This window comes from Electrona antarctica (genome assembly GCF_951216825.1).
Source record: "Electrona antarctica genome assembly, chromosome: 7".
NCBI lineage: Eukaryota > Metazoa > Chordata > Actinopteri > Myctophiformes > Myctophidae > Electrona > Electrona antarctica.
The window spans coordinates 17322540-17342566 of NC_136812.1; the positions used below are offsets into that span (position 1 = coordinate 17322540).

Here is a 20027-nt window from a genome sequence, read left to right on the forward strand (position 1 = left end):
GTGTAGCCTATTTATTTCAATGTCTTGAATTAGATTTGACTCTTTTTCTTTCCATCTTAGATCTTGGCCAATATGTTCCATTTTAATGTTTCATAACCTGCACATTTTGTTGTCTGGCTCTTCAGTTAATCCTCGTTCTTTTGTTAACTGTCTACCTGTATGAATATTATGAATTATGATGAAGGAATGTATAACCTCAAAAGTAACCTGCCCAAACTTTCATTTAAATTTTAGATTGTATTGTACTAATTTACAATTTGAATTATTATGGTGGATCCAAGACGGTCATATTATATGACAGTCATGTTATGTATCAGGGCTATAGTCAACCCATGTGATCAAATGTGATTCTGAACAAGCCCCTAGGCTATATCTAGACAAGATAGGCCTAAATAAATTATATACCTTATCACCTTTCATAAATGTGATTTGAGTAAATTGCAATTCATTCATTCTGAAAAGGAATTAAATTGAAAGGGAATTAAACAAGCAGACCATATATTGGCCTCTTGTGATTAAATAATAATACAATTGGAAATATAAAGGCACAGTAGTCATGTGTGGGATGGACATTATGATTGTATTGGATCTGTAACCATATTTTGTAGCCTAGATATTTTATTATAGGTATAACAGTAGGCTATAAGCCTACAGGTAGGCCACTGTACGTAACATAGCTTACATTACCTTGTATAACAATGACAATGCTTGCTTAACCTTATATAACCTTGACATAGTCACTCAGTTAATGTAAAGGGTTCCATGTTAATAGATGAAAGTCATAAAACTAAGAGGAAACTGGTTTAAATTTTCCCTTCATCTCAACATAACATTAAAATAGAACCACTGTAGTATTATGGCATGATATGGCATTGTAATTTGTTCAATTGATTGTATGCATCAATGAGGCTGTCTCTGGTACTACACAAGAAGGACTTTGGGAAAAGCAGGACTGGATCCACAGATGGAGTTTTATAGTTTGCCTTTAATACACATTACCCGGAGTTATAAAAGTGAAATATAGCATGATGTTCAGAGGACCTAAGCAGGATATTTGGAGGTGTATTATATTTGATATAGCATTTAGTTCCCTGGTCTGTTTTAATGTCACTGTGAAAGAGACAAAGCATCGACGCTCGCATCTTACGGTTAGAGGTATAACGTGGAACAGATTTTTTTGCTCGGACGGGAGTTTCAAGGACCATGCGAGCCACTCCACTTGACACACCATGATTACGTTTTACTGGCAATCCCTGCCGTTTTCCCAATGCGCATTTGTAATAGCTCGACACCATTAAACCGAAACAGAGTGAGCATTAAAATACTTCAGCGGGTGTCATAAATTGTGGATACCGAGGCCTTATTTTGGAAAGGCGACCTGCCTCTTAGTGGATTTTAAAAAGTTGTACTGTAACTTTAAAAGACGCGTTGGCACGCCTACTTTCCGTGCATGTCTCTGCGATTGGCGGCCGTTAGCCGTCCAACAAACAGAGCGCCGCGTCTCATTGGTAAAGCACCAGCCACCGTCTGCGGCTCTCGCGGTACTGCTGTACGAAGATGGCGGCCGAACTGGTGGAAGCGATGGCAAGTAGAGCTCTGCTGGCCCCGGGTTGATGAGAGAGGGATGCGGGAGGGTACAAACGAGTCGGTTTTTGACATTGTTGTGACGCGGGGGGTTCCTTGAATCTGGCCCACGGTTATAGCCGGTGTAATTGTGTACTGCTTAGGTCTATTAAAAATAAATGAGGTAGCCTGTCCTGCTAGCTTTGTGCTAACTAATGTTAGCTGGTAGTACTCTGGGTAAGCTAGCTTCACGTTGGCTAGAAGGAAGAGAGAGAGACGGACAGACAGACAGACAGACAGACATACATACATACAGGAGAAATGAATGATGGCCAGTAAAAACTCGGCTGGCTACTAACATGCTGCCGGCATTTGAACTGTCCAGCGCCCCTTCGGCTGGCTTTGCTGTGCGCATTGTAAGCGAGCTAATTCATGCAACTAGCTGTCAATTTAATGTTATGGATTGACAGTTCAATCCATACAGTTCTAGGCTGTCGTAATGGTAAAGCTGACCAAGAGAGAGCCGCTATTCCTTGTGTAGAAGCGTTACTGTGCGCCCTTTGCTAACAACACGAGCTGGGAAAGACCAAAATATTGTTATCACAAAGTTTGAAGCATGTATGGTTGTTTACTGTTTTTACATAGGCCTATCTATGTGTAGTAGGACAAAGCGGATGTTTTCCAGGAACAAAACATTCTAGGGCAGCATGCTAGGTCGCCTACCGCGTCACTGCTGACCATAAAGATGTAAACACACTGGTCTTCTGAGTATTTTAGCGTGCTTTTCAGATCAACGTAAACATTGGGTGTTTTCAGGAACGGTTGGTAACGAATGGATTATGATGAACTAAATAATAGATTTTGTCTCTTTTAAAGAAAGTGCTAAGGAGGTGTCTTTTATATAAGCAGATACACATGCACTTTGTTATTTAAGCAAATTAATAGGTTTGTCTATTGATTATCAATCTACTGATATATGACTGATATATCAGACTCATGTTAGCCCTCACACGACTTTCCCAAATCCATCACTATCAAAATGCAGTCCTATGTAACAAAAGTCAGAAGGGAACCTCCAATCTTGCATCCAAGCTGTACTTATCGGATTGTTATAGATATTCCAGTATTTATCTCTCTCTCTATATAATATATATTACCACCCTCTGTTTTTTGCTGCACTTTATCTAAATGTAGAGAATCTAGAGATTATGTGAACGTTGTCAAGGATGCTATACAAGAGAGTACTACTAGACTAAATGTGAGTGTGACGCAGGATATTGGCTGACATTGATTGTACAGTATACAGATAATGGGTAACAACTTTATTATTAGGTGCCAATTGCAACATTCATCGTCTTGCTCGGCCTTATGACGGGTGATCGTGCATCCTAAGCAGGTTGCAATGAATCTTGCCATAAAGATGGATCCTTGCCTGCAAGATCATCACATACATGACTATATCATCATGTGGCACATATATGGGTGGGCACATATGATTATTTGTCACTCTGTTCCTCTTCCATGATTATATATTTCCTGTTTTGTGATTTCCTTGTTTTTTAGAACATGGTGAAAAGTTTCCGGGTCTCAGACCTGCAAACGCTGCTGGCCTCCATGGGTCGCAGCAAAAGCGGTCTGAAGCAGGACCTGGTTGGCCGTGCCCTGAGGCTGGTGCAGACTGAATACAGCCCAGAGCTGCTTAAGAATGTCAGGCAGCTCTACGAGTCGCGCTTCCCCAAGACGTCCGGTTGGTTGGCGGCTCGCCGTCCAGATGGGGTCCCGGTAGCCTACTCATCGCTCAGCTCCTCCCCCTCTGCCACCTCTCAGGGCGCAGACTACCTCAATGGCATCTCCAAAACTATCACTACACCTGCGGCAGAAGTCAAGCTAGTGCCACTGCCCTTCTACCAAACCATGGAGACGCTGTTGCAACCAACAGAGCTAAGTGAGTGAACCTTTGGAGTCTATTGGCATGATAGGGGGCACAATGTACACAATGCACTCATTCTCATTATAATCTATTAACCATATTCAAGCAGTAGCTATTTTGCTCTTACATCATACTTGGTGGTGGGAAACACTGAAGGCCAGGGGTTTTCCACTTAACCTATTATTTGCAGACACCAAAAGATGCCATGCTGTAACCCAATGAAATGGTATGAGATTGATTTTGTACTGATGGTTTTGTTCAATGTTTACAGTTGCCCAGAACAACGAGAAACTGCAGGACAGTCAGTGCATATTTGAGTTAACACAGAGCCAAGCAGACCAGATCAGAAATGCAAGGTATGAAATGTACACCTTTACACCCATGTCAGGTGTGTTTGTGTTTACTAATTTGTTTTACAATACAAACTATTTAACTTCCATATACCAAAACATGATTTATTTACAAACTATGTAACTGTCATATGGCATAACAAGCTTTATTTTTTAAACAAAACAAAAACATCTGAGGAAGAATTATACTATATTGTTATTATGGTTGTTTATGTCTAACCTTTATATTTTACCATCACTTATAGTACTTGCATATACGATTATGATATGACATGATATTTGGTAGCCTGTAGGAGCCAAGATGTCTCTGCTAGAAGGCCTGATACTTGATTTGTGGTTGTTAGAGTAGTTGTGGTGGGAGTCGTTTGTGTAGCTATTGTTTTTGTTACAGACTGTCTGTTGACAGTTGTGGTTCAGCTTGTCCTTGTAGCAGCTAGTAGAACTAGAAAGGTCGCAATTTTAAAATTGGGGCAACCACACTAACTATGGTCTGAGCCCTGTGCTTGCTGGCAGAACTACCGTACCACTAACCTCGCCTCACCAGGCTTTCCACCTCGGAGGAAAGCCTGGTCTCTGTGTGAACCGGTCTGGAGCGGATGATATCGTTACGTCATGTTGTAGTATTGTTTTGTAGTCGACAGGCAGGAACAATCAAGCGGAACTTCCTTTTCCATCAAACCGGAATAAAAGCTCTCGTAGCCTGCAGCTTTTATTGAGAAAAATCAGTTTGAGGGAAAAGGAAGTTCTGTTTGATTGTTCCTGCCTGTCTCCTACAAAACAATCCTACAACATGACGTAACGATATCATCCGCTCTTTTTGTTTTGTTTTTTTGTTGAGGAGAACCACAATGTAAATGAGCTCTCTGGCTTTATTGTATCTTTATCCTCTGTGTCAGGAGAGTGCTATTATGTGATATCTTTTTATGTGATATCACCAAATCATATTTACAACCATGTAATTGCCATATACAATAGTCCCATTACCAGATGTGTTTCACTCTCTCCTCTCACTTAGTGAGCTTCGTCCAGGAATAAAATCAATCCAGGTGGTTCTTAGGTAAGTTCATGCCAGTTCCCTCGTACTCCTACAACCCAGCCTACCAGTTCAAATCAGTATACAGTATTATGAAATATCTGTTTCTTTGAAAAGAAACAGATTTCATAATACTGTGGCCTGGAAGGTGCTCTGTGTGTAATGATTTACAGATTTTTACATACCTCTTTTTCTTCTTATTGTTAACTACTGAAGCCCTATTTTATACTTTCTTTTCCATTCATTGAACAAGTGGATGAATGACTTGATTGGTTCAATGAGGTTGTAAAATAAGCTTGTAGAACAGACATTATTATACAGCATTAAAGATTAATGCCTGCCTGGTAACCGCCCTCTCTCATGTCATGTTCCGTTTCCAGAATCTGTTACACAGACTCCATTGGTGTACAGGAAGACCAGTACCCTCCTAACATTGCTGTCAAAGTCAACCAGTCGTACTGTCACGTACCCGTGAGTAGACCAGTTTCAGTATGAGAAATATAAGAGCTGGAAAATGCAAAGTAAATGAATAAATGATATTTAAGCCCCCGGGAGGGAGCTCAGGGAATGTTCATCATTTCCGTTTGAATTATTAATGACGTGACAAGGCTGTTCACTTTTTCACTGTATTTAAATGAAATGTGCCTGGATGTTTTGTGTATATCTACAGGGCTATTATCCCTCCAACAAGCCTGGTGTTGAACCCCGTCGCCCATGTCGTCCTGTAAACATTACACCCTGGCTACATCTCAACGCTATCAGTAACAGAGTCACTATCACATGGGGCAACTTCGGCAAGGTCAGCCTCTTTTACAGAATACTGTTATGTTGTCTCATAGTTTGTATATTTTCTCAAAACCTTCTCTTACAAGTTACAAGGATGTGGTCAAAAGACATTTTGTATTTTTTCCGAGAGCTCCCACAGATGGAGGAGGAAGAATTATAGAATTATAATGTTCAGTTCACTCAATGATCTGTTGGTTGGCACTATGAGATGGGATATGAAAATGACATGTCACGATTATTGTGGCAAAAATAATTGCGATTAACAACAGACAGTAGGCTGACAGGAAATGGGGGGGGGGGGGGGGGGGGGAGGTTGACATGCAGTAAAGGCCGTCGGGATCGGGAGTCGAACCTGCGGCACTCTGCCAGACTTTCGGACAGGCCAAAATGGGACTTTTGTTAACCCATTGAAACCCTACCATCCCTATTGTAGGAGGAACATTTGCTGAGATTTGCCAATCTACAACCTCACAACGTGTTGCGAGCTTGTAGATCTGCTATTTTTGGCAATATCGATTTTGAGTGTAATTAGAGCGTAGAGCGAAATAAGTGCGTACCAAATGCACTCTTTCAGGTCTGTTTAGGTATAGAGGGAGGGTTTAAGTGGTAATGAATTTGCATCTCAACAAGCTAATTCATCCTAGTGTATGACGAGGACAATTTCACGATAAATGTCTCCATGATACTATTATTGTGGGCACTAGTTGGCACTTAAAATTGGTGCTTCACTGCTTACAGCATTGTAATCTCTGCATTTGATTCCAGCGATATTCAGTAGCAGTCTATTTGGTGAGGGTCTTCACTTCAGCTGACCTCTTCAGCCAACTTAAGCACCACTCTGTCGAGAGTGCAGATCGCTGCAGAGAAAGAAGTAAGTGTTGCTTTTGTATTTTGGTCTTGGACTTTTCTTCTAAACAGGACTAATTTACGGAACATTCACACCTTGACTGTTTGGTCCATTTTAATTGAACCATGGTCTGTTTACTCCATTGCTCCGGTTCAATCGGAGAAGTGAGGACGTGCATTCAAACTCTGTTGTGGATCAAACAACCGAACCATAGTCATCCTGAAAAAGTCAGGACTCTGTTCCGTTGCAAGTGAACAATGTTCTGGTGCAGTGGTTTTCAACCAGTGGTCCGGGGACCACCAGTGGTCCTCACTGGGGTTCCAGGTGGTCCCCAGCTAAATGATGGAGAGTTGGCAACCAAATGGACCCTTAGATCTTTAACTCTTGAGAGTGTAAAATGAGTTTCATTTTACTCTCTCAAGAGTTACATTTTTAGACGGCTATGTGTGTGTCTGTCCCTGTGTCCGAGCACGAAATGTGTGTGGCAGGGTCTGTCCCTGTGTCCGAGCACGAAATGTGTGTGGCAGGGTCTGTCCCTGTGTCCGAGCACGAAAATAGCGTTATAGCGTTTGTTCACCACCAAGTGTCACTGTTGCACAGCCCAACACACACACAGACACACACAGGCCAGGGAGGAGGGCTTGTACAGTACAGCACAGCACAGCACAGCACAGCACAGCATAGCACCACTCACTTCAGACTGGTCTGAGTTTTGTTAAACATGTGCATTACTTAATTTACACGAAGTATATAGAAAAATATTCTGATCAATGTTTGGCTGTTATCTCTCCTAATGGTACAACTACCAACATCAATACAGCATGGGAATGTGGACAAAATCTAAATAGTCTTTATAGTTTTGGGTCTGAGAGGCTAAATGTCATCAAATGGTGGTTCGTAGCTCAAATGCCCAATAAATAATGGGCCTTGATATGAAACGGATTGAAAACCACTGTTCTGGTGCGTTACATGTGTGAACCTAATGGGACTTACTATAGGAACTATTACAAGAAGCAAACCAAAATACAGTGAATCGTGTGGTGATTCAGGAACAATATTTAGACATAAGCAATGTTGTGACCGTTAATGAAAGTAAAACTAGCAGTGTTGAGATCGTTTACTTTCATTATGCAATCTTTTTTTAAGTTTAATTCATGTAGCATTAAACGCATAACTCACTCATCTTCTGTGTAAATAATAAGTACAGGGAGAACTTATCATAGGCATTCATCACCACATGTCTTCTCCTTGTAGCTACATCTCAATAAGTATACAGTACATGCACATTCAGACCGTAGGATGTGTACAAACGTCATATCTAAACCAACCGATGGATCCAGTGGACGTGTACACGTCATATCGCTTTTTTATTGAGATCAAACAAAAAATACAAATTCAGATTTTCTTTTTTTTGGGAGGGGGGGTTGGTGCCCTCTTCTTCTGCACCATACTCCTTGCTGTTTTGCGCATGCTCGCTGCCGTTCACTTCCTTGTTTACGGCTCAGAAAGAATGCCTCGTAGCTCATAATCTAGGGAGCTCTCCATGGTTTTGACCAGATGGGCATACTTCTGTCTTCATTTCTTTTCTTTTTTTTATAACTTTATTTATAAGATTTTCAATTTTGGTAGACAAACAACCCCACATATACCCCACCCTCCCCGGTTCCATCACAAAATAAGACAAAAACAACAACAAAAGCAACAATAATAAAACCATAAACCACGATAATAAAAAAAGGGGTAATAAAGGATATAAATAATAAATGAATAAAATAAGAAATAATAAAATAAATACAATAAAAATCGCCTTTTACTAGATTAAGGGGCTACACAGTGAACCAACCAGACTAACCAGACAGTAGTACAATAAGGAAAATGGGTTACCACACATCCAATTATCAGTATAAAACATGACAAGCAAAAATGAAGGGAAACAGACAAATGACATGTAGGAAAACACTTATAACAGCTAGGATACAGCATCAAAAGATAGTGAACGGGTCAATTCAATGAAAGGGGACCAAGCCTTTACAAATTTCTGGCGAGATTTGTACCTGTTGTATCTGAGCTTCTCCAATGGTATAAACATAGAACATCCTTGACCCAACTTGTGAATGTTGGAGGTTTATCAGATTTCCAATTGCGGAGAATAAGTCTCCTCGCTATGAGTGAAGAAAAAGCTATGAAATTGGCTTGTGGAGAGGTAATTGGTGCATTGTCGTTGGGAACTCCAAATATAGCAGTTATCGGGTCAATTGGTATATGACAAATGGTTGAGAAAGCATCAAAAATACTATTCCAAAACGGGTTCAAGGAAGTGCATCCCCAAAACATATGTCCAACAGAGGCTGGCTCCAGATGACATCTTCTACAAGTAGAGTCAATGTCAGGATACATTTTAGATAGTTTTTCTCTCGAGAAATGCAAACTATGTACTATTTTGAATTGAATTAGGCAATGTCTAAGACATAAAGAGGTAGTATGAATACGCTCCGTCTTCATTTCTGACTTCAACATGCCTCTCGTTTAAAATATTAACGCTTCTAGAGAGACCTTAGCGTAATCATCGCGAGGTATTTATGCAACATTATGCCTCCCGGTTTTTGTACGGAACTGAAGGGGGGGGGGGCTTTCAGAGTAAAAGCTGCCATATCTGCCCGGCACCCAGAGCTCTTATTTTGAAAGAAATCCCGGCGCTCATTGTGTTTACTGTGTTAACAGTTTAAGGGCCCCAGACGGAGATCACCGTCAAGTTCAAGTTCATCGTCAGTTGCCCAGGACGGAGATTGATAAATGGGACGGAGATTAATGATATCAAAACCGGTCGCATCGCTCCACAGCCTAGGAGCACTTGTTGCCCAATCCTCGGTGTTGCACAACAGTGACACGTCATCGAAAATGTTCCCTGCCTGTTTAGCGGACGAAAACGAAAATCTTAAAACGTTCATAACTCGTGATCTAAATCATCCCGTCTAATTATGAAAAAAGATCCTGATCCTGATTAGACGGCGGTCCAGTCGCTAGTCGCGATAGATTTATTCTTACCTCCCGTTGTTGTCGATCGACTCTAGAGTGGTGTGGCTATTGTTAGCTGCTACACAGACATTCACAACAACTTCCGCCCCCCCGGTAAAAGTGGTCCGGGCGCTATAAATGATGGGCACATTTTATTAATGGATTAAATAGGTCCGGGCCCTCAAGGTGTTAATGAACAGTTTGACCGCCGATATTTTCGATCGTGAAAATAACTTCACTGCTGGAGTTTTTCACTAACCTTTGAAGAATCACCCGGTCGTTAGTTACGATTCATGAAAGTCTGCCTTAAAATAGTGCCATCGCAAAATATTCCAAAGTCCCGATCAACAACAAGAAGCGAGAACAGACCAACACGGAGGCTGCCATGACGCTCCATAGGCATTGCATTGGGACTGGATTAACAACAAGCCCTTAGAAGCCAGCGTCATTTTTATTTTTTCAGTCACGTGATCCAAACGTCTGACGTATCGCACTGTGTCCGCGGTAAACCTTGTATGTCTTAAAAGTGATCAAAAACAGCAAATAAAACACAACTCGGGTAACTCATTGTTGGGAGGGAAAGAGGTCTTTATCAAATTACAATTTACAATTTAGGCATTTAGCAGACGCTCTTAATCCAGAGCGATTTACATTAGTCAAGAACTAAAGTATGGGAATACATCACATATATAAAATGCATTTATCAAGAAAAATGCGTAAGCAGGCCACTCAGGTTAGGGAGGGAATGTGTTGATGTCTGTTAGCCTTTTTACGAAATATGTTTGACAGATCTTTGTGTGTGTGTGTGTGTGTGTGTGTGTGTGTGTGTGTGTGTGTGTGTGTGTGTGTGTGTGTGTGTGTGTGTGTGTGTGTGTGTGTGTGTGTGTGTGTGTGTGTGTGTGTGTGTGTGTGTGTGTGTGTGTGTGTGTGTGTGTGTGTGTGTGTGTGTGTGTGTGTGTGTGTGTGTGTGTGTGTGTGTGTGTGTGTGTGTGTGTGTGTGTGTGTGTGTGTGTGGAGAGAGAGACACACATGCCTTGATTTTGTGGATGCAACTTTGCTGCACCTGAACTATTTGTCCTTGCTTGTATGCAATTCCCTTTGTGTGGACATAAATATATGTATTTGTGTGTCGCTGTTCATTCCCTGTGGTGCTGAAATACGTATGCGAGTTGGGATACTAGTACTTTTGTCAACAAACGGGCTGGTAATTGCAGGTTAATTGTGCAGGTTTTGGACTTGAACTGTTTTGAGCACCAACCCACAGAAACGTAAATCGGCTGTCATCGTGTATCGTCGGCTGCACATTAAGATGTACTTTTTGAATCTGTTGCATTGTATATCAACAATGCATTCAAAATCAGCTATCCTTGCAAATTAAGATGTACTTTTTGAATCTGTTGCATTGTATATCAACAATGCATTCAAAATCAGCTATCCTTGCAATACTCTGTAAGCCTCTCTACTGTTCAATATTAAATGAAATGTCAAAAGTATGTTCATATAAGGATCGTTGCATTGTTTATACCGAGTTCTCTCCTGACATGAACCTGACATGATTCTCAAACTACTAATAATTTCTGAATGTAGTGGGCGGGACAGGTTTAGCTGTTCAAACCCCAAAATGTATTCCCTGTTTAACTGATGTCTTCAATTTCTTATTTATTACTCGATCTTATGGTAACTTGTTTGTCTGCAAAGAGACTCCGTGCAGCATCATAATGAGGATCTGCCATTTCTCCTTATCCAGTACAAGACAAACTACGTTTTGACCCAGAGAGTGAAATCGCTACCACAGGTCTCCGGGTTTCTCTCATCTGTCCGGTGAGTATTTGATAGTTTACACTTGGTGACATAGTGAAAATAACTGTTTTTCACACTTTTAGAGCAGCGTGGTCATAATACAGACATACCTAACACTAGATACCAAAAAAGTATTTTTTTTAATCAAAAGTCCCTCAAAGGCCAATCTTAATTAATTCCTGTGATCGAAAACGTGCTGCGGGATGACATAGACTTGTATGAATATAAATTAATATTGATTCCCATAGTTGGAATGGGAATCCCTGAAGAGATGCAACCTTCCGATTGGTTGCGAGGGCGTTTCAGACTGAAACGTAAAAATAAAATATCCGAAAATGTCATTTCACTACGTCTTTAAGTGGTGATTGCTGATATTTCTGCAATTCCCAAAGAATGTTGTCCTACTCTGTTTATAATATAAAGCCTGGTGAAAACTAACCTATGTCTTTCTGTCTTCCACAGCTGGTGAAGATGCGGATTGGTGTGCCATGTCGAGTTTTAACCTGCGCCCATCTTCAATGTTTTGACGCCGTCTTCTTCCTTCAGATGAATGAGAAGAAGCCCACATGGACTTGTCCTGTATGTGACAAGCCTGCTCCATATGAACTGCTCATCATTGATGGGTAAGAAGACAGAGACATGCTCAGTCTTGTCACAAGCTTCCTCTTCACTTTTTGGAAAATGTTCATTAATGAGTCATTTTAAGGGAACTTTGCTGCATGTTGAAAGCAAAGAAAGCTGAAAAGACAAGTAAAACTTTGTATTCATTTTGACCGACAACATAGCTTATTCTAATCTATAACAGATTCAAGTCCATAAATTGGCTTGTTAGTTGGATAAAGTTGAGAAACTTTAGGAAGATGCTAATCATCTCATTAAGGGAGACTAACGAGCGTACTGAAGCTGTCCTCTGGACTATTCCCCAAATTATATCTGTGATGTGAAGCATGTTTTCTACTGATCTGTAATAACAAACTCGGACCACACTGACCTGTGCTATTTGTCACTTTCATAGCAGTTTTATTTTTGTTGAGTCATTGCATCATGTGTCTTAACCACATAAACACTAGAATATATGAACTGTACTTGTACTGTACTGTCATAATGAAAGTAGCTGCTCACAACACGGCATGTGACTCGTTGTGAGCTTGTAGAAGGGCTGTTTAAATTTTTTGAGGGGGGATCTTTTAATGCCAAAATTAGGGGTGCTAGCTTGAAACTGGTTAATTTTCATCTTTCAGGCAGCTGTCTGAAATCCTGAAGGAGACGAATGAGGACATTGAGGAGATCGAATACTTAACCGACGGCTCCTGGCGACCCATCAATATTGAAAAGGAGAGGGAGAGGGAGAGAGAACGCAGCAACACACCTGACACATACCCTGTTGTTGATATATGTGAGTGTTCGGCTAAGTTCAAAGCCAAGCCATAATCGCCTCTAAATTAATGAATTATATATCATATTATATATCCATCACCGTTTTACACTATATATTGACCCGTTTTTATTGAAGAAAAAAAAGTATGTGGATTACGTGCTTTGCTTGATACATTGGCTCCAAACAGGTTAACGTTGGGCAACAACAAATTCTGGGCAATAATTTATTTATCACTCGACTCTATTGTTGCGTTTTACAGGTGTTAAAAAAGGTGACATTACAATACAAGCTCCATCATTGCACTGTCAAAGGTGGAAAGAAACCGAAAAATGGGTCAGATATCTACACTTTCTACAGTATATAAGCAGAGTAAAATGTATACCAGATGCGTGATTTATGCATAGAATGCGTGACTAAAAATGGCAAGGAAATGTGCAGTTAAATGGCACATATTTTCAAAAGGTGCATGGTTTAAAAATCTATAAAGTTGGGCAGTTAAAATGACAGCTGATATAATAACAGCTGACATCAGTGCATCATTCTGCAGTCATACCATTTACAGTATAATACTCAACTGTATATTTATGTGAAAGAAATCGCAGCCATTCACAAAGGCAACAATGAGAAAGTGGCATTTGGTCAATGCTGCAATATAAGTAGATTAACATTGCTGTCAATAAGGAACTGCCCCTGTGAATTAAATGGTAGTCTCGAACTCGATGGGGTTTCCTGACAGTTTATGTAGGGAGTTGGCGGGGAACGCACAGCCATTCTGTAAACCGTCAAACATACTGTAGTTTTCCTAGTGCCCAGATAAACTCCTTCAATTACAAAGCGAATACACATTAAAATGGACACTATCGCCATTTTCAACCATATTTGTATATTCCTTTTTGTGGTGTATCAATGTTATATTCACAAGGCAGTACAGCTGAACTGAGCAATCTTCTGTGTGACTCTGAAACTGTGCCGAACTTCAACCCTTGCTTTTTTTGTGACCATTTTTATCGTTCGTTTTTCTTTTTCTTTTACATCGAGAGCAACCCATTTTGCTCAGCAGTTTGATTTACAGTGTACGGACAATAGGACATTATACATGTATTGCCTGCATGTGTGCAGAGCACATGCATGTTTACATCCACAGTCACCCACCTACATATCCCCTCACTTATTTCCCTTTCTTTTTTTGTATGCAGGGCTACCCTCCTTTCACTACCCCCCACCCCATCCTACAATCCTGTTGGTTCCATAATGACGACTGTAGTGACATTCCACAAAATACAATATATAGGTTCTTGATGACAACATAAACATTTAAGAAAATTATGCAAAAAGTGCACTTTGACCTTTTCTACAGCACCCATGAGTCCAACCCTTGCTTCCAGTTTTTTTGTCACTAAAATATAAAGTGGGTTAATGTAATGGCAGCCATAGACCATATGGGCTTGCCAGGCTGACGCTTTAAAAATAAATACAACATGGGAATTGTATGAACACAGTCTGAATTGTATTGTAAATATTGTTTCTATAGATTATCATAACCATCGGAATGGCAGGAGTGACTTATTGTTGGTATCGGTCGAGATTGAGGGTGTCTATCAACTTTTCAATAGATTGCTGAGGAGAACAAAATCTACCAAGTACTTACTGCACAACAATAACTGCAATAGGGGGCACGGTGGCACAGTTGGTAGTGCTGTCGCCTCACAGCTAGGAGGTCCTGGGTTCGATTCCCGCTCGGGACGCTGTGGGTGCTGGCGGCGTGTTTCCTCCTCCGCGTCATCAGTGCCCATACCCGAGGTGGGGTTGGCGAAAGGGCCTTTCTGTGTGGAGTTTGCATGTTCTCCCCGTGTCCCCTAGGGTAGGTACCCTCACAAAAAACATGCAGTAATCCTGGTCTCTAAACTGCCTCCCCCTGGCCAGCCACGGCCACGGCCAGTGTCACCTGTGACACTTGCTGAAGAATGCCATGTCTGCCAGATATGAGCCCAAGCGCCTGAATGGACTTTTTGTTCTTTGGTATGCGTGTTTTACCGTAGTACTTTATTGTCTGAACAAAACGGGCACATTGTCTCTCTGAAACACTGCTGAAGTTGTGCTGAAAAGGTCACTGACTGGTAATGTCTGTGAATCTAAAAACTTGCAAATGTGAGATTTGTGTCATTATTCACTATTATTTCATTCTAATGTTTATATCTACAGGCAGCCCTGAGGTGAATGGCCATTCACCGGCCCACAGCAGCACCAGTCTGACGGGGAAGTCGGGGAGCGGGTCCTTGGGTGTGGGTGGAGCTGCACCGGGCACAGTAGTAGATCTGACTCTGGACTCCTCATCTGAGGAGGAAGGGGGAGGGGCTGGCGGAGACAGCGAGGACACTGAGGACAGCGCAGACAGCCCTGCCCCTAAGAGGGGTCGATACAACTATGACAAAGACCTGGTCACTGCCTACTGACTGGCCGGACAGCCCACCCCTTCACCTCCACAGACAGACTGAGAGAGAGGTGGGGGGGGGGAGAGAGAGGCAGAGAGAGTGAGAGGTGGGGGACTGAACCTGGGGAGAGGAGAACATTAGTGTAGTGAACACCAATGGGATAACAGCTTCCTAACTCTTCAGTCTACCACCTTGCTGCACCGCCACCCCTCTCTCTCAGGATATCTGACTGAATAGAATAACTACCATCACACCTCTTCCCTCTCTAAACTCTCCATTCCCCTTTCCCCACCACCTCCTCGCCTCCCTGTACTTTATATGACTTGGACTTACTGGCTCTTTTAGCCGTGGGCGTTCCGATTTTTGCGTCTCTGATTTTTGTCACTTTTGGGATGAACGGGTAAGTGGGGAAAAATGAAGGCGCCTTTAGTAGTTTGTTAGTCAGAGTTCAAAACACGAATGACTAATGAGGAGAATTGGCGTAAATATTTGGGGGAGGCCAAGCTGAAGATGTCTGAAATGTGATGCAAGTTAAAACTCCCTCTCCCATTAAAATTATTATTTTTGGTTTTATTTGGTCAGAGAATGAAATCATGTCTTTTTTTCCCCCCAGGAATTTGTCCTTTTTTATTAATGGATGGGCAAAAAATCCTGCTGCCCTCAGTTTGATGTTAAACTCTTTATTTTTGTTTTTGGTCCTTTATAGATAAAGAGAACCTACCTCAGTCATATAAACTTTGCATACATGACCAGAGAGTAGCTTAGAAACGGGGACAGAAGCATTGATGAGAGATGTACTGAAGCCAATTTTACACTGGAGATTTTGTTTCCTTAGTTTTCTCCCCCAGGTGTTCCATACAGTTCCTAGTCCTCCCAGAGCGATGAAAAATGCAAGGTAATCGGTCAATGACCAGCACTTAAGCCCTAGTTTATATTTTGTCGTACGACTGTCGCACAATACAAATGTGACAATAGCAGATTTTGCATTGCGCAGCCTCGGAGCTTGTGAGATATGCTATTCTTGCTATTTTTGAAAATGTTTAATAATGGACATGCCCAACTAGAGGCGTTTGATGGTTGAAAAGGTTGGTAGCTGGGACTGTGCTACCCTGTGCAATGTGCAGTTATCTTGCTTGAACAACAGGAACTCTTGAGGGTTGATTTATTAACATTACATTCTGGACAAAACTCACTCATCACAATTATTTTGTGGCAGTTGTGCCAAAGTAGGTTTGTTTATTTTACGTATTCGTTGATGTGAATTGGTCAGGAGATTTGGGTGCCTTTTTTTAGTTTAGGATTTTGAATGATGAAGGCTGGAGCCTTTCAGTGGAGGGGCTAGTAGAGCTGGCCAGCAAATGATACCTCCCACCCCCAACCCACTCTGACAGATGTTCTTCTTTTCATTGTGGTTTGTCATTTGCCTAGGCTTTTCCAAAAGGAAAAATAGACATAGGAGTCTAGAGAAGGAGAAGAATTGGATGGTAACAATATCTCTAATTCTGGAGTAACCTTCATAAGTGCTCACATCCTTTTGACATATTTTGAATTTCTTAAAATCATAGTATTTATTGATAATTGCTTCACAACTTTTATTTTAATAGTGGTTTGCTGTATTTGTACATACATTTTTGCCATGTAAGAGTGCTGTACAGATGATATCCTGAGGAAAAGATACACTTAAAGTCCTGTGTGCTCTATTGTAAATGAGTCAGGCCTATGACATTGCTGTTGATAAACTGGTTCCCTTTGCTTGTTAAAGCTACCATTGAAACGTATGGTATTTTCTTTCTGTTGGTACAAGCCCCACCAACATTTAAATTCATTTCACTAACTGTCCCTTTTGGAACAAAAGTAAGCTAATTCAACCTACATCTTCCTTTGGCCCCATCCCCATCGGAATATATGTCATATTATTTGCTGGAATAAAAACCGTACTTAATAATGGCTGTAGTATACCATGTAGGCCTGATGGTTATTTCTCACTCTGCCCCTACTCTAGCATTATCAGTAAGTAATGGTTATTTCTGAGGAGCGGAAAGGTTAGGAGACTTAGTCTGGATGTGCAGGCTTCAGTTTTATATACTGTACATTAGCACTGCAGGGGAAAAGACACTGGGTTTGAAGTGAATTGCCTTACACCCAGAGATGATTGTATTTTGACTCTTGGCCCATGGTCCCAGATGAGCAGTGTTTATCTCCTGTCTCTGACGGCTGTGACCAGGTCACCTCAGCCATCTTGTGGCTCTTCTGTGGATCCAAAACTATCCCACTCCACTTTGTGGCACTTGAGAAATCGGGGATCAGACCTGCATTATATGACCTCTTTGTATGCTTGTCCCTGTTGTGTAGTTTTATGGGTTCAGATTCAGAAGCTGATTCTGATCCATAACTCCACAAATGCACATGGGAAATTGCATCTACGCATTGATCCAGAGCTGTTGCAAGTGCATGTTCTGAGTTTGAGGCCTGATGAAGTAGATGTAGTCAAAATCTGGTCTTCCATTTTCTTGCTCTTTTGACACTTGACTTGGCTTACAGATTGATATACTGTTATACTGAAACCATTTTGTTAATTCGCACATACCTTTATTGATGGCACTTTGCCTGAAATCTTTCCCTTAACCTGAACAGATTTCTTTCCCTACGTAAGCTGCATTCAAGCAACATAACGCGAAGAACTGATGCACATTTTTAAACAGGCAGTTGGTTGATGGGAAACTATTATATACATTTAAATTGACATTTGTTCATAGGTATTGAAATTTGTGTGAAGTTCTCCCTAAACCTTTCCCCCCTATTTGATTACAAATAAGAAGAGGTGCGGTTGCTTCTGTTTAACTGAGCCAGGTAAAGTTTGTGGTTATGTGGGGATGAAGAGAGTGGAGAGGGTCCGGTCTTTCATGGTGGCTTCCCTTCTTATTAAAATGTGTAAGGTAGCATGGGCAGAGGCTTACAATCCACAATTGTCCACAAGTTTGTGTGTTTTTTTATATGTTCATGTTAAAAGACAATAAATTTAAATAATATTTTATTAAGCTTTGAATCGCCTCCAGTTGTTCCATACAGACATTGAGACAATGTAATGGTTACCAGTGTTGAAGCTGATGCCATTAGGACTGAGGAGAGAGCAGTTGTAGATTGTAATGTTCTGTACCAAATGTTGGATCTTGGGGACAAATTTGTCACCTGTTGGAAAAACTGTAAATTCAGAATTATCGTATTCTAACACCTGTTATTGACGTGTGGAATTAATTAAAATCCGTTTTTAAAAACTCACCTGCCATCATTGTCATTTTGAAATTAGAAAATGTTGAATACAGTATGTTAGGAATAGTGAAATCTCTATTCAACTCATAGCAGTCAAGTCACTTTTGGAGGTACAGATTTGGCAGGGAAGGGGGTACATCTATAGAATACCAAATGACTCGCCCCTTTACCAACTCGCCCCTGCGAAATGTTTTAATTTAGTATTTCCCTCCCTCTCTGAAAATTATCTTGTATACAGATTGATTTGATTGTATAGTAGTCGATCTCTATACTCTGTAAAATTTAGAAAGAACATGATACAATGATAAATTAATGATAATACCTTTTAAATAATCACCAACATGAATTATGTTTATTTACAGCTAGGTAGAGTAGTGGGGCGAGATGGAAAAGGGGCGACCGTACCTGTTACCCATCTACGTATATTAATCGGGTTCCTCTTTTTGACTCAGAGGTTGACATTCCTAGCTTGCTAGGTGTGGATGAGTAACTTATATGTACCACGGGAGGTTCTATTTACATTTTCTTAGTTGGAATACTGTGATAGTAAAAATTACTATGTAATTTCAATTTGGCTAAATTGATTATTGGTGGTTCTGCATGGGATGGGGACAAGTATGTACATGATGGGTGAAGTGGTTCTACCAGCTCACTGATGCATGCATCAGTGAGCTGGTAGAACCACTTCACGAACCACTTGCACGGCCAGCATCCATGTTCTTGGGGGAAACATTAGCCATAAATGGCATGATCCAGCATGTTGTGAGCTTGTGGATCTGCTATTGAAGAGATTTGGTGTAGGTGGGGAAAAGGTGGTCAGCTCAGAGTACAGAGCCACCTCAGGTCCAGTGTATGACGGACAATTTCAATTAAAGCTCTGCGATATGATTATTCTGAGCGTGTTTTGCTTTGTTTCGCGATAAACTAACTATTATAGTCCCATCCCTGGTAACATCATGCTAGAGACCAGTTTACAGTTTGTCTCTAATAACTTAACGAACAGCCCTGCCCCTCTTACAGACACATCACACAACTGTGTTAATAGAAAAGGCAGTGACAAGGCAACGTCCTAATTGTTTACTAAATATATTGAAAACACAGAGGTCTCACAAAAACGTGACATATCCTATTAAAGGACCACTTCACCACTTTTCAACCAATCTTCATATAATTGGTCCTCCCTAATCATGATAAAAATATCTACTCAGTCTGTGTCTCATCGAAGGCTGTGGGCAGTTCAGAAACCCAGTGACATCGATGGGGAATCCAAGCCAATAGAAAGTACAGGCTTTCTATTCTTAAAGTTGCAATACGAAAATGAAAGCCATCGTTCTCACAATAAAAATCTAAATATTTTACAAAATTTGTTTTTAAAAACAATCTGTCTAGCGATGTCACTGGTGGATGGGTTTCTGAACTGCCCACAGCCCTCCTATGAGACACGGACTGAGTAGAAAAAAATGGTGGTATTTTATCATAAATATTAGTGAGGACCAATTATATGAAGATAGGTTGAAAAGTGGTGAAGCGGTGTTAATTGTGAAAGAATCAGGCAGTACTTACACAATTGCTAGACTAGAGACTAGAAAAGAATAGGTCAGAATAGGTCAGATTACATAAAAC

General features: G+C 40.9%; 1 protein-coding gene across 2 annotated transcripts; it reads left to right on the forward strand.

Moving 5' to 3' along the window:
- The first annotated feature begins 1459 nt into the window (after positions 1-1459).
- On the forward strand, positions 1460-18413 carry pias4a (protein inhibitor of activated STAT, 4a). 2 transcript variants are annotated; one of them, XM_079505816.1, is made up of 11 exons: positions 1460-1584; positions 3127-3508; positions 3765-3849; positions 4859-4900; positions 5257-5347; positions 5547-5675; positions 6428-6533; positions 11272-11345; positions 11787-11947; positions 12566-12720; positions 14905-18413. In XM_079505816.1, exons 1-11 carry the CDS (start codon positions 1558-1560, stop codon positions 15153-15155), a joined length of 1503 nt encoding a protein of 500 aa, XP_079361942.1. In that variant the 5' UTR covers positions 1460-1557; the 3' UTR covers positions 15156-18413. The 2 variants fall into 2 exon arrangements, with proteins under 2 accessions (XP_079361942.1, XP_079361941.1); XM_079505815.1 differs by lacking the exon at positions 1460-1584 and adding an exon at positions 1667-1979.
- The last annotated feature ends 1614 nt before the right edge of the window (positions 18414-20027 follow it).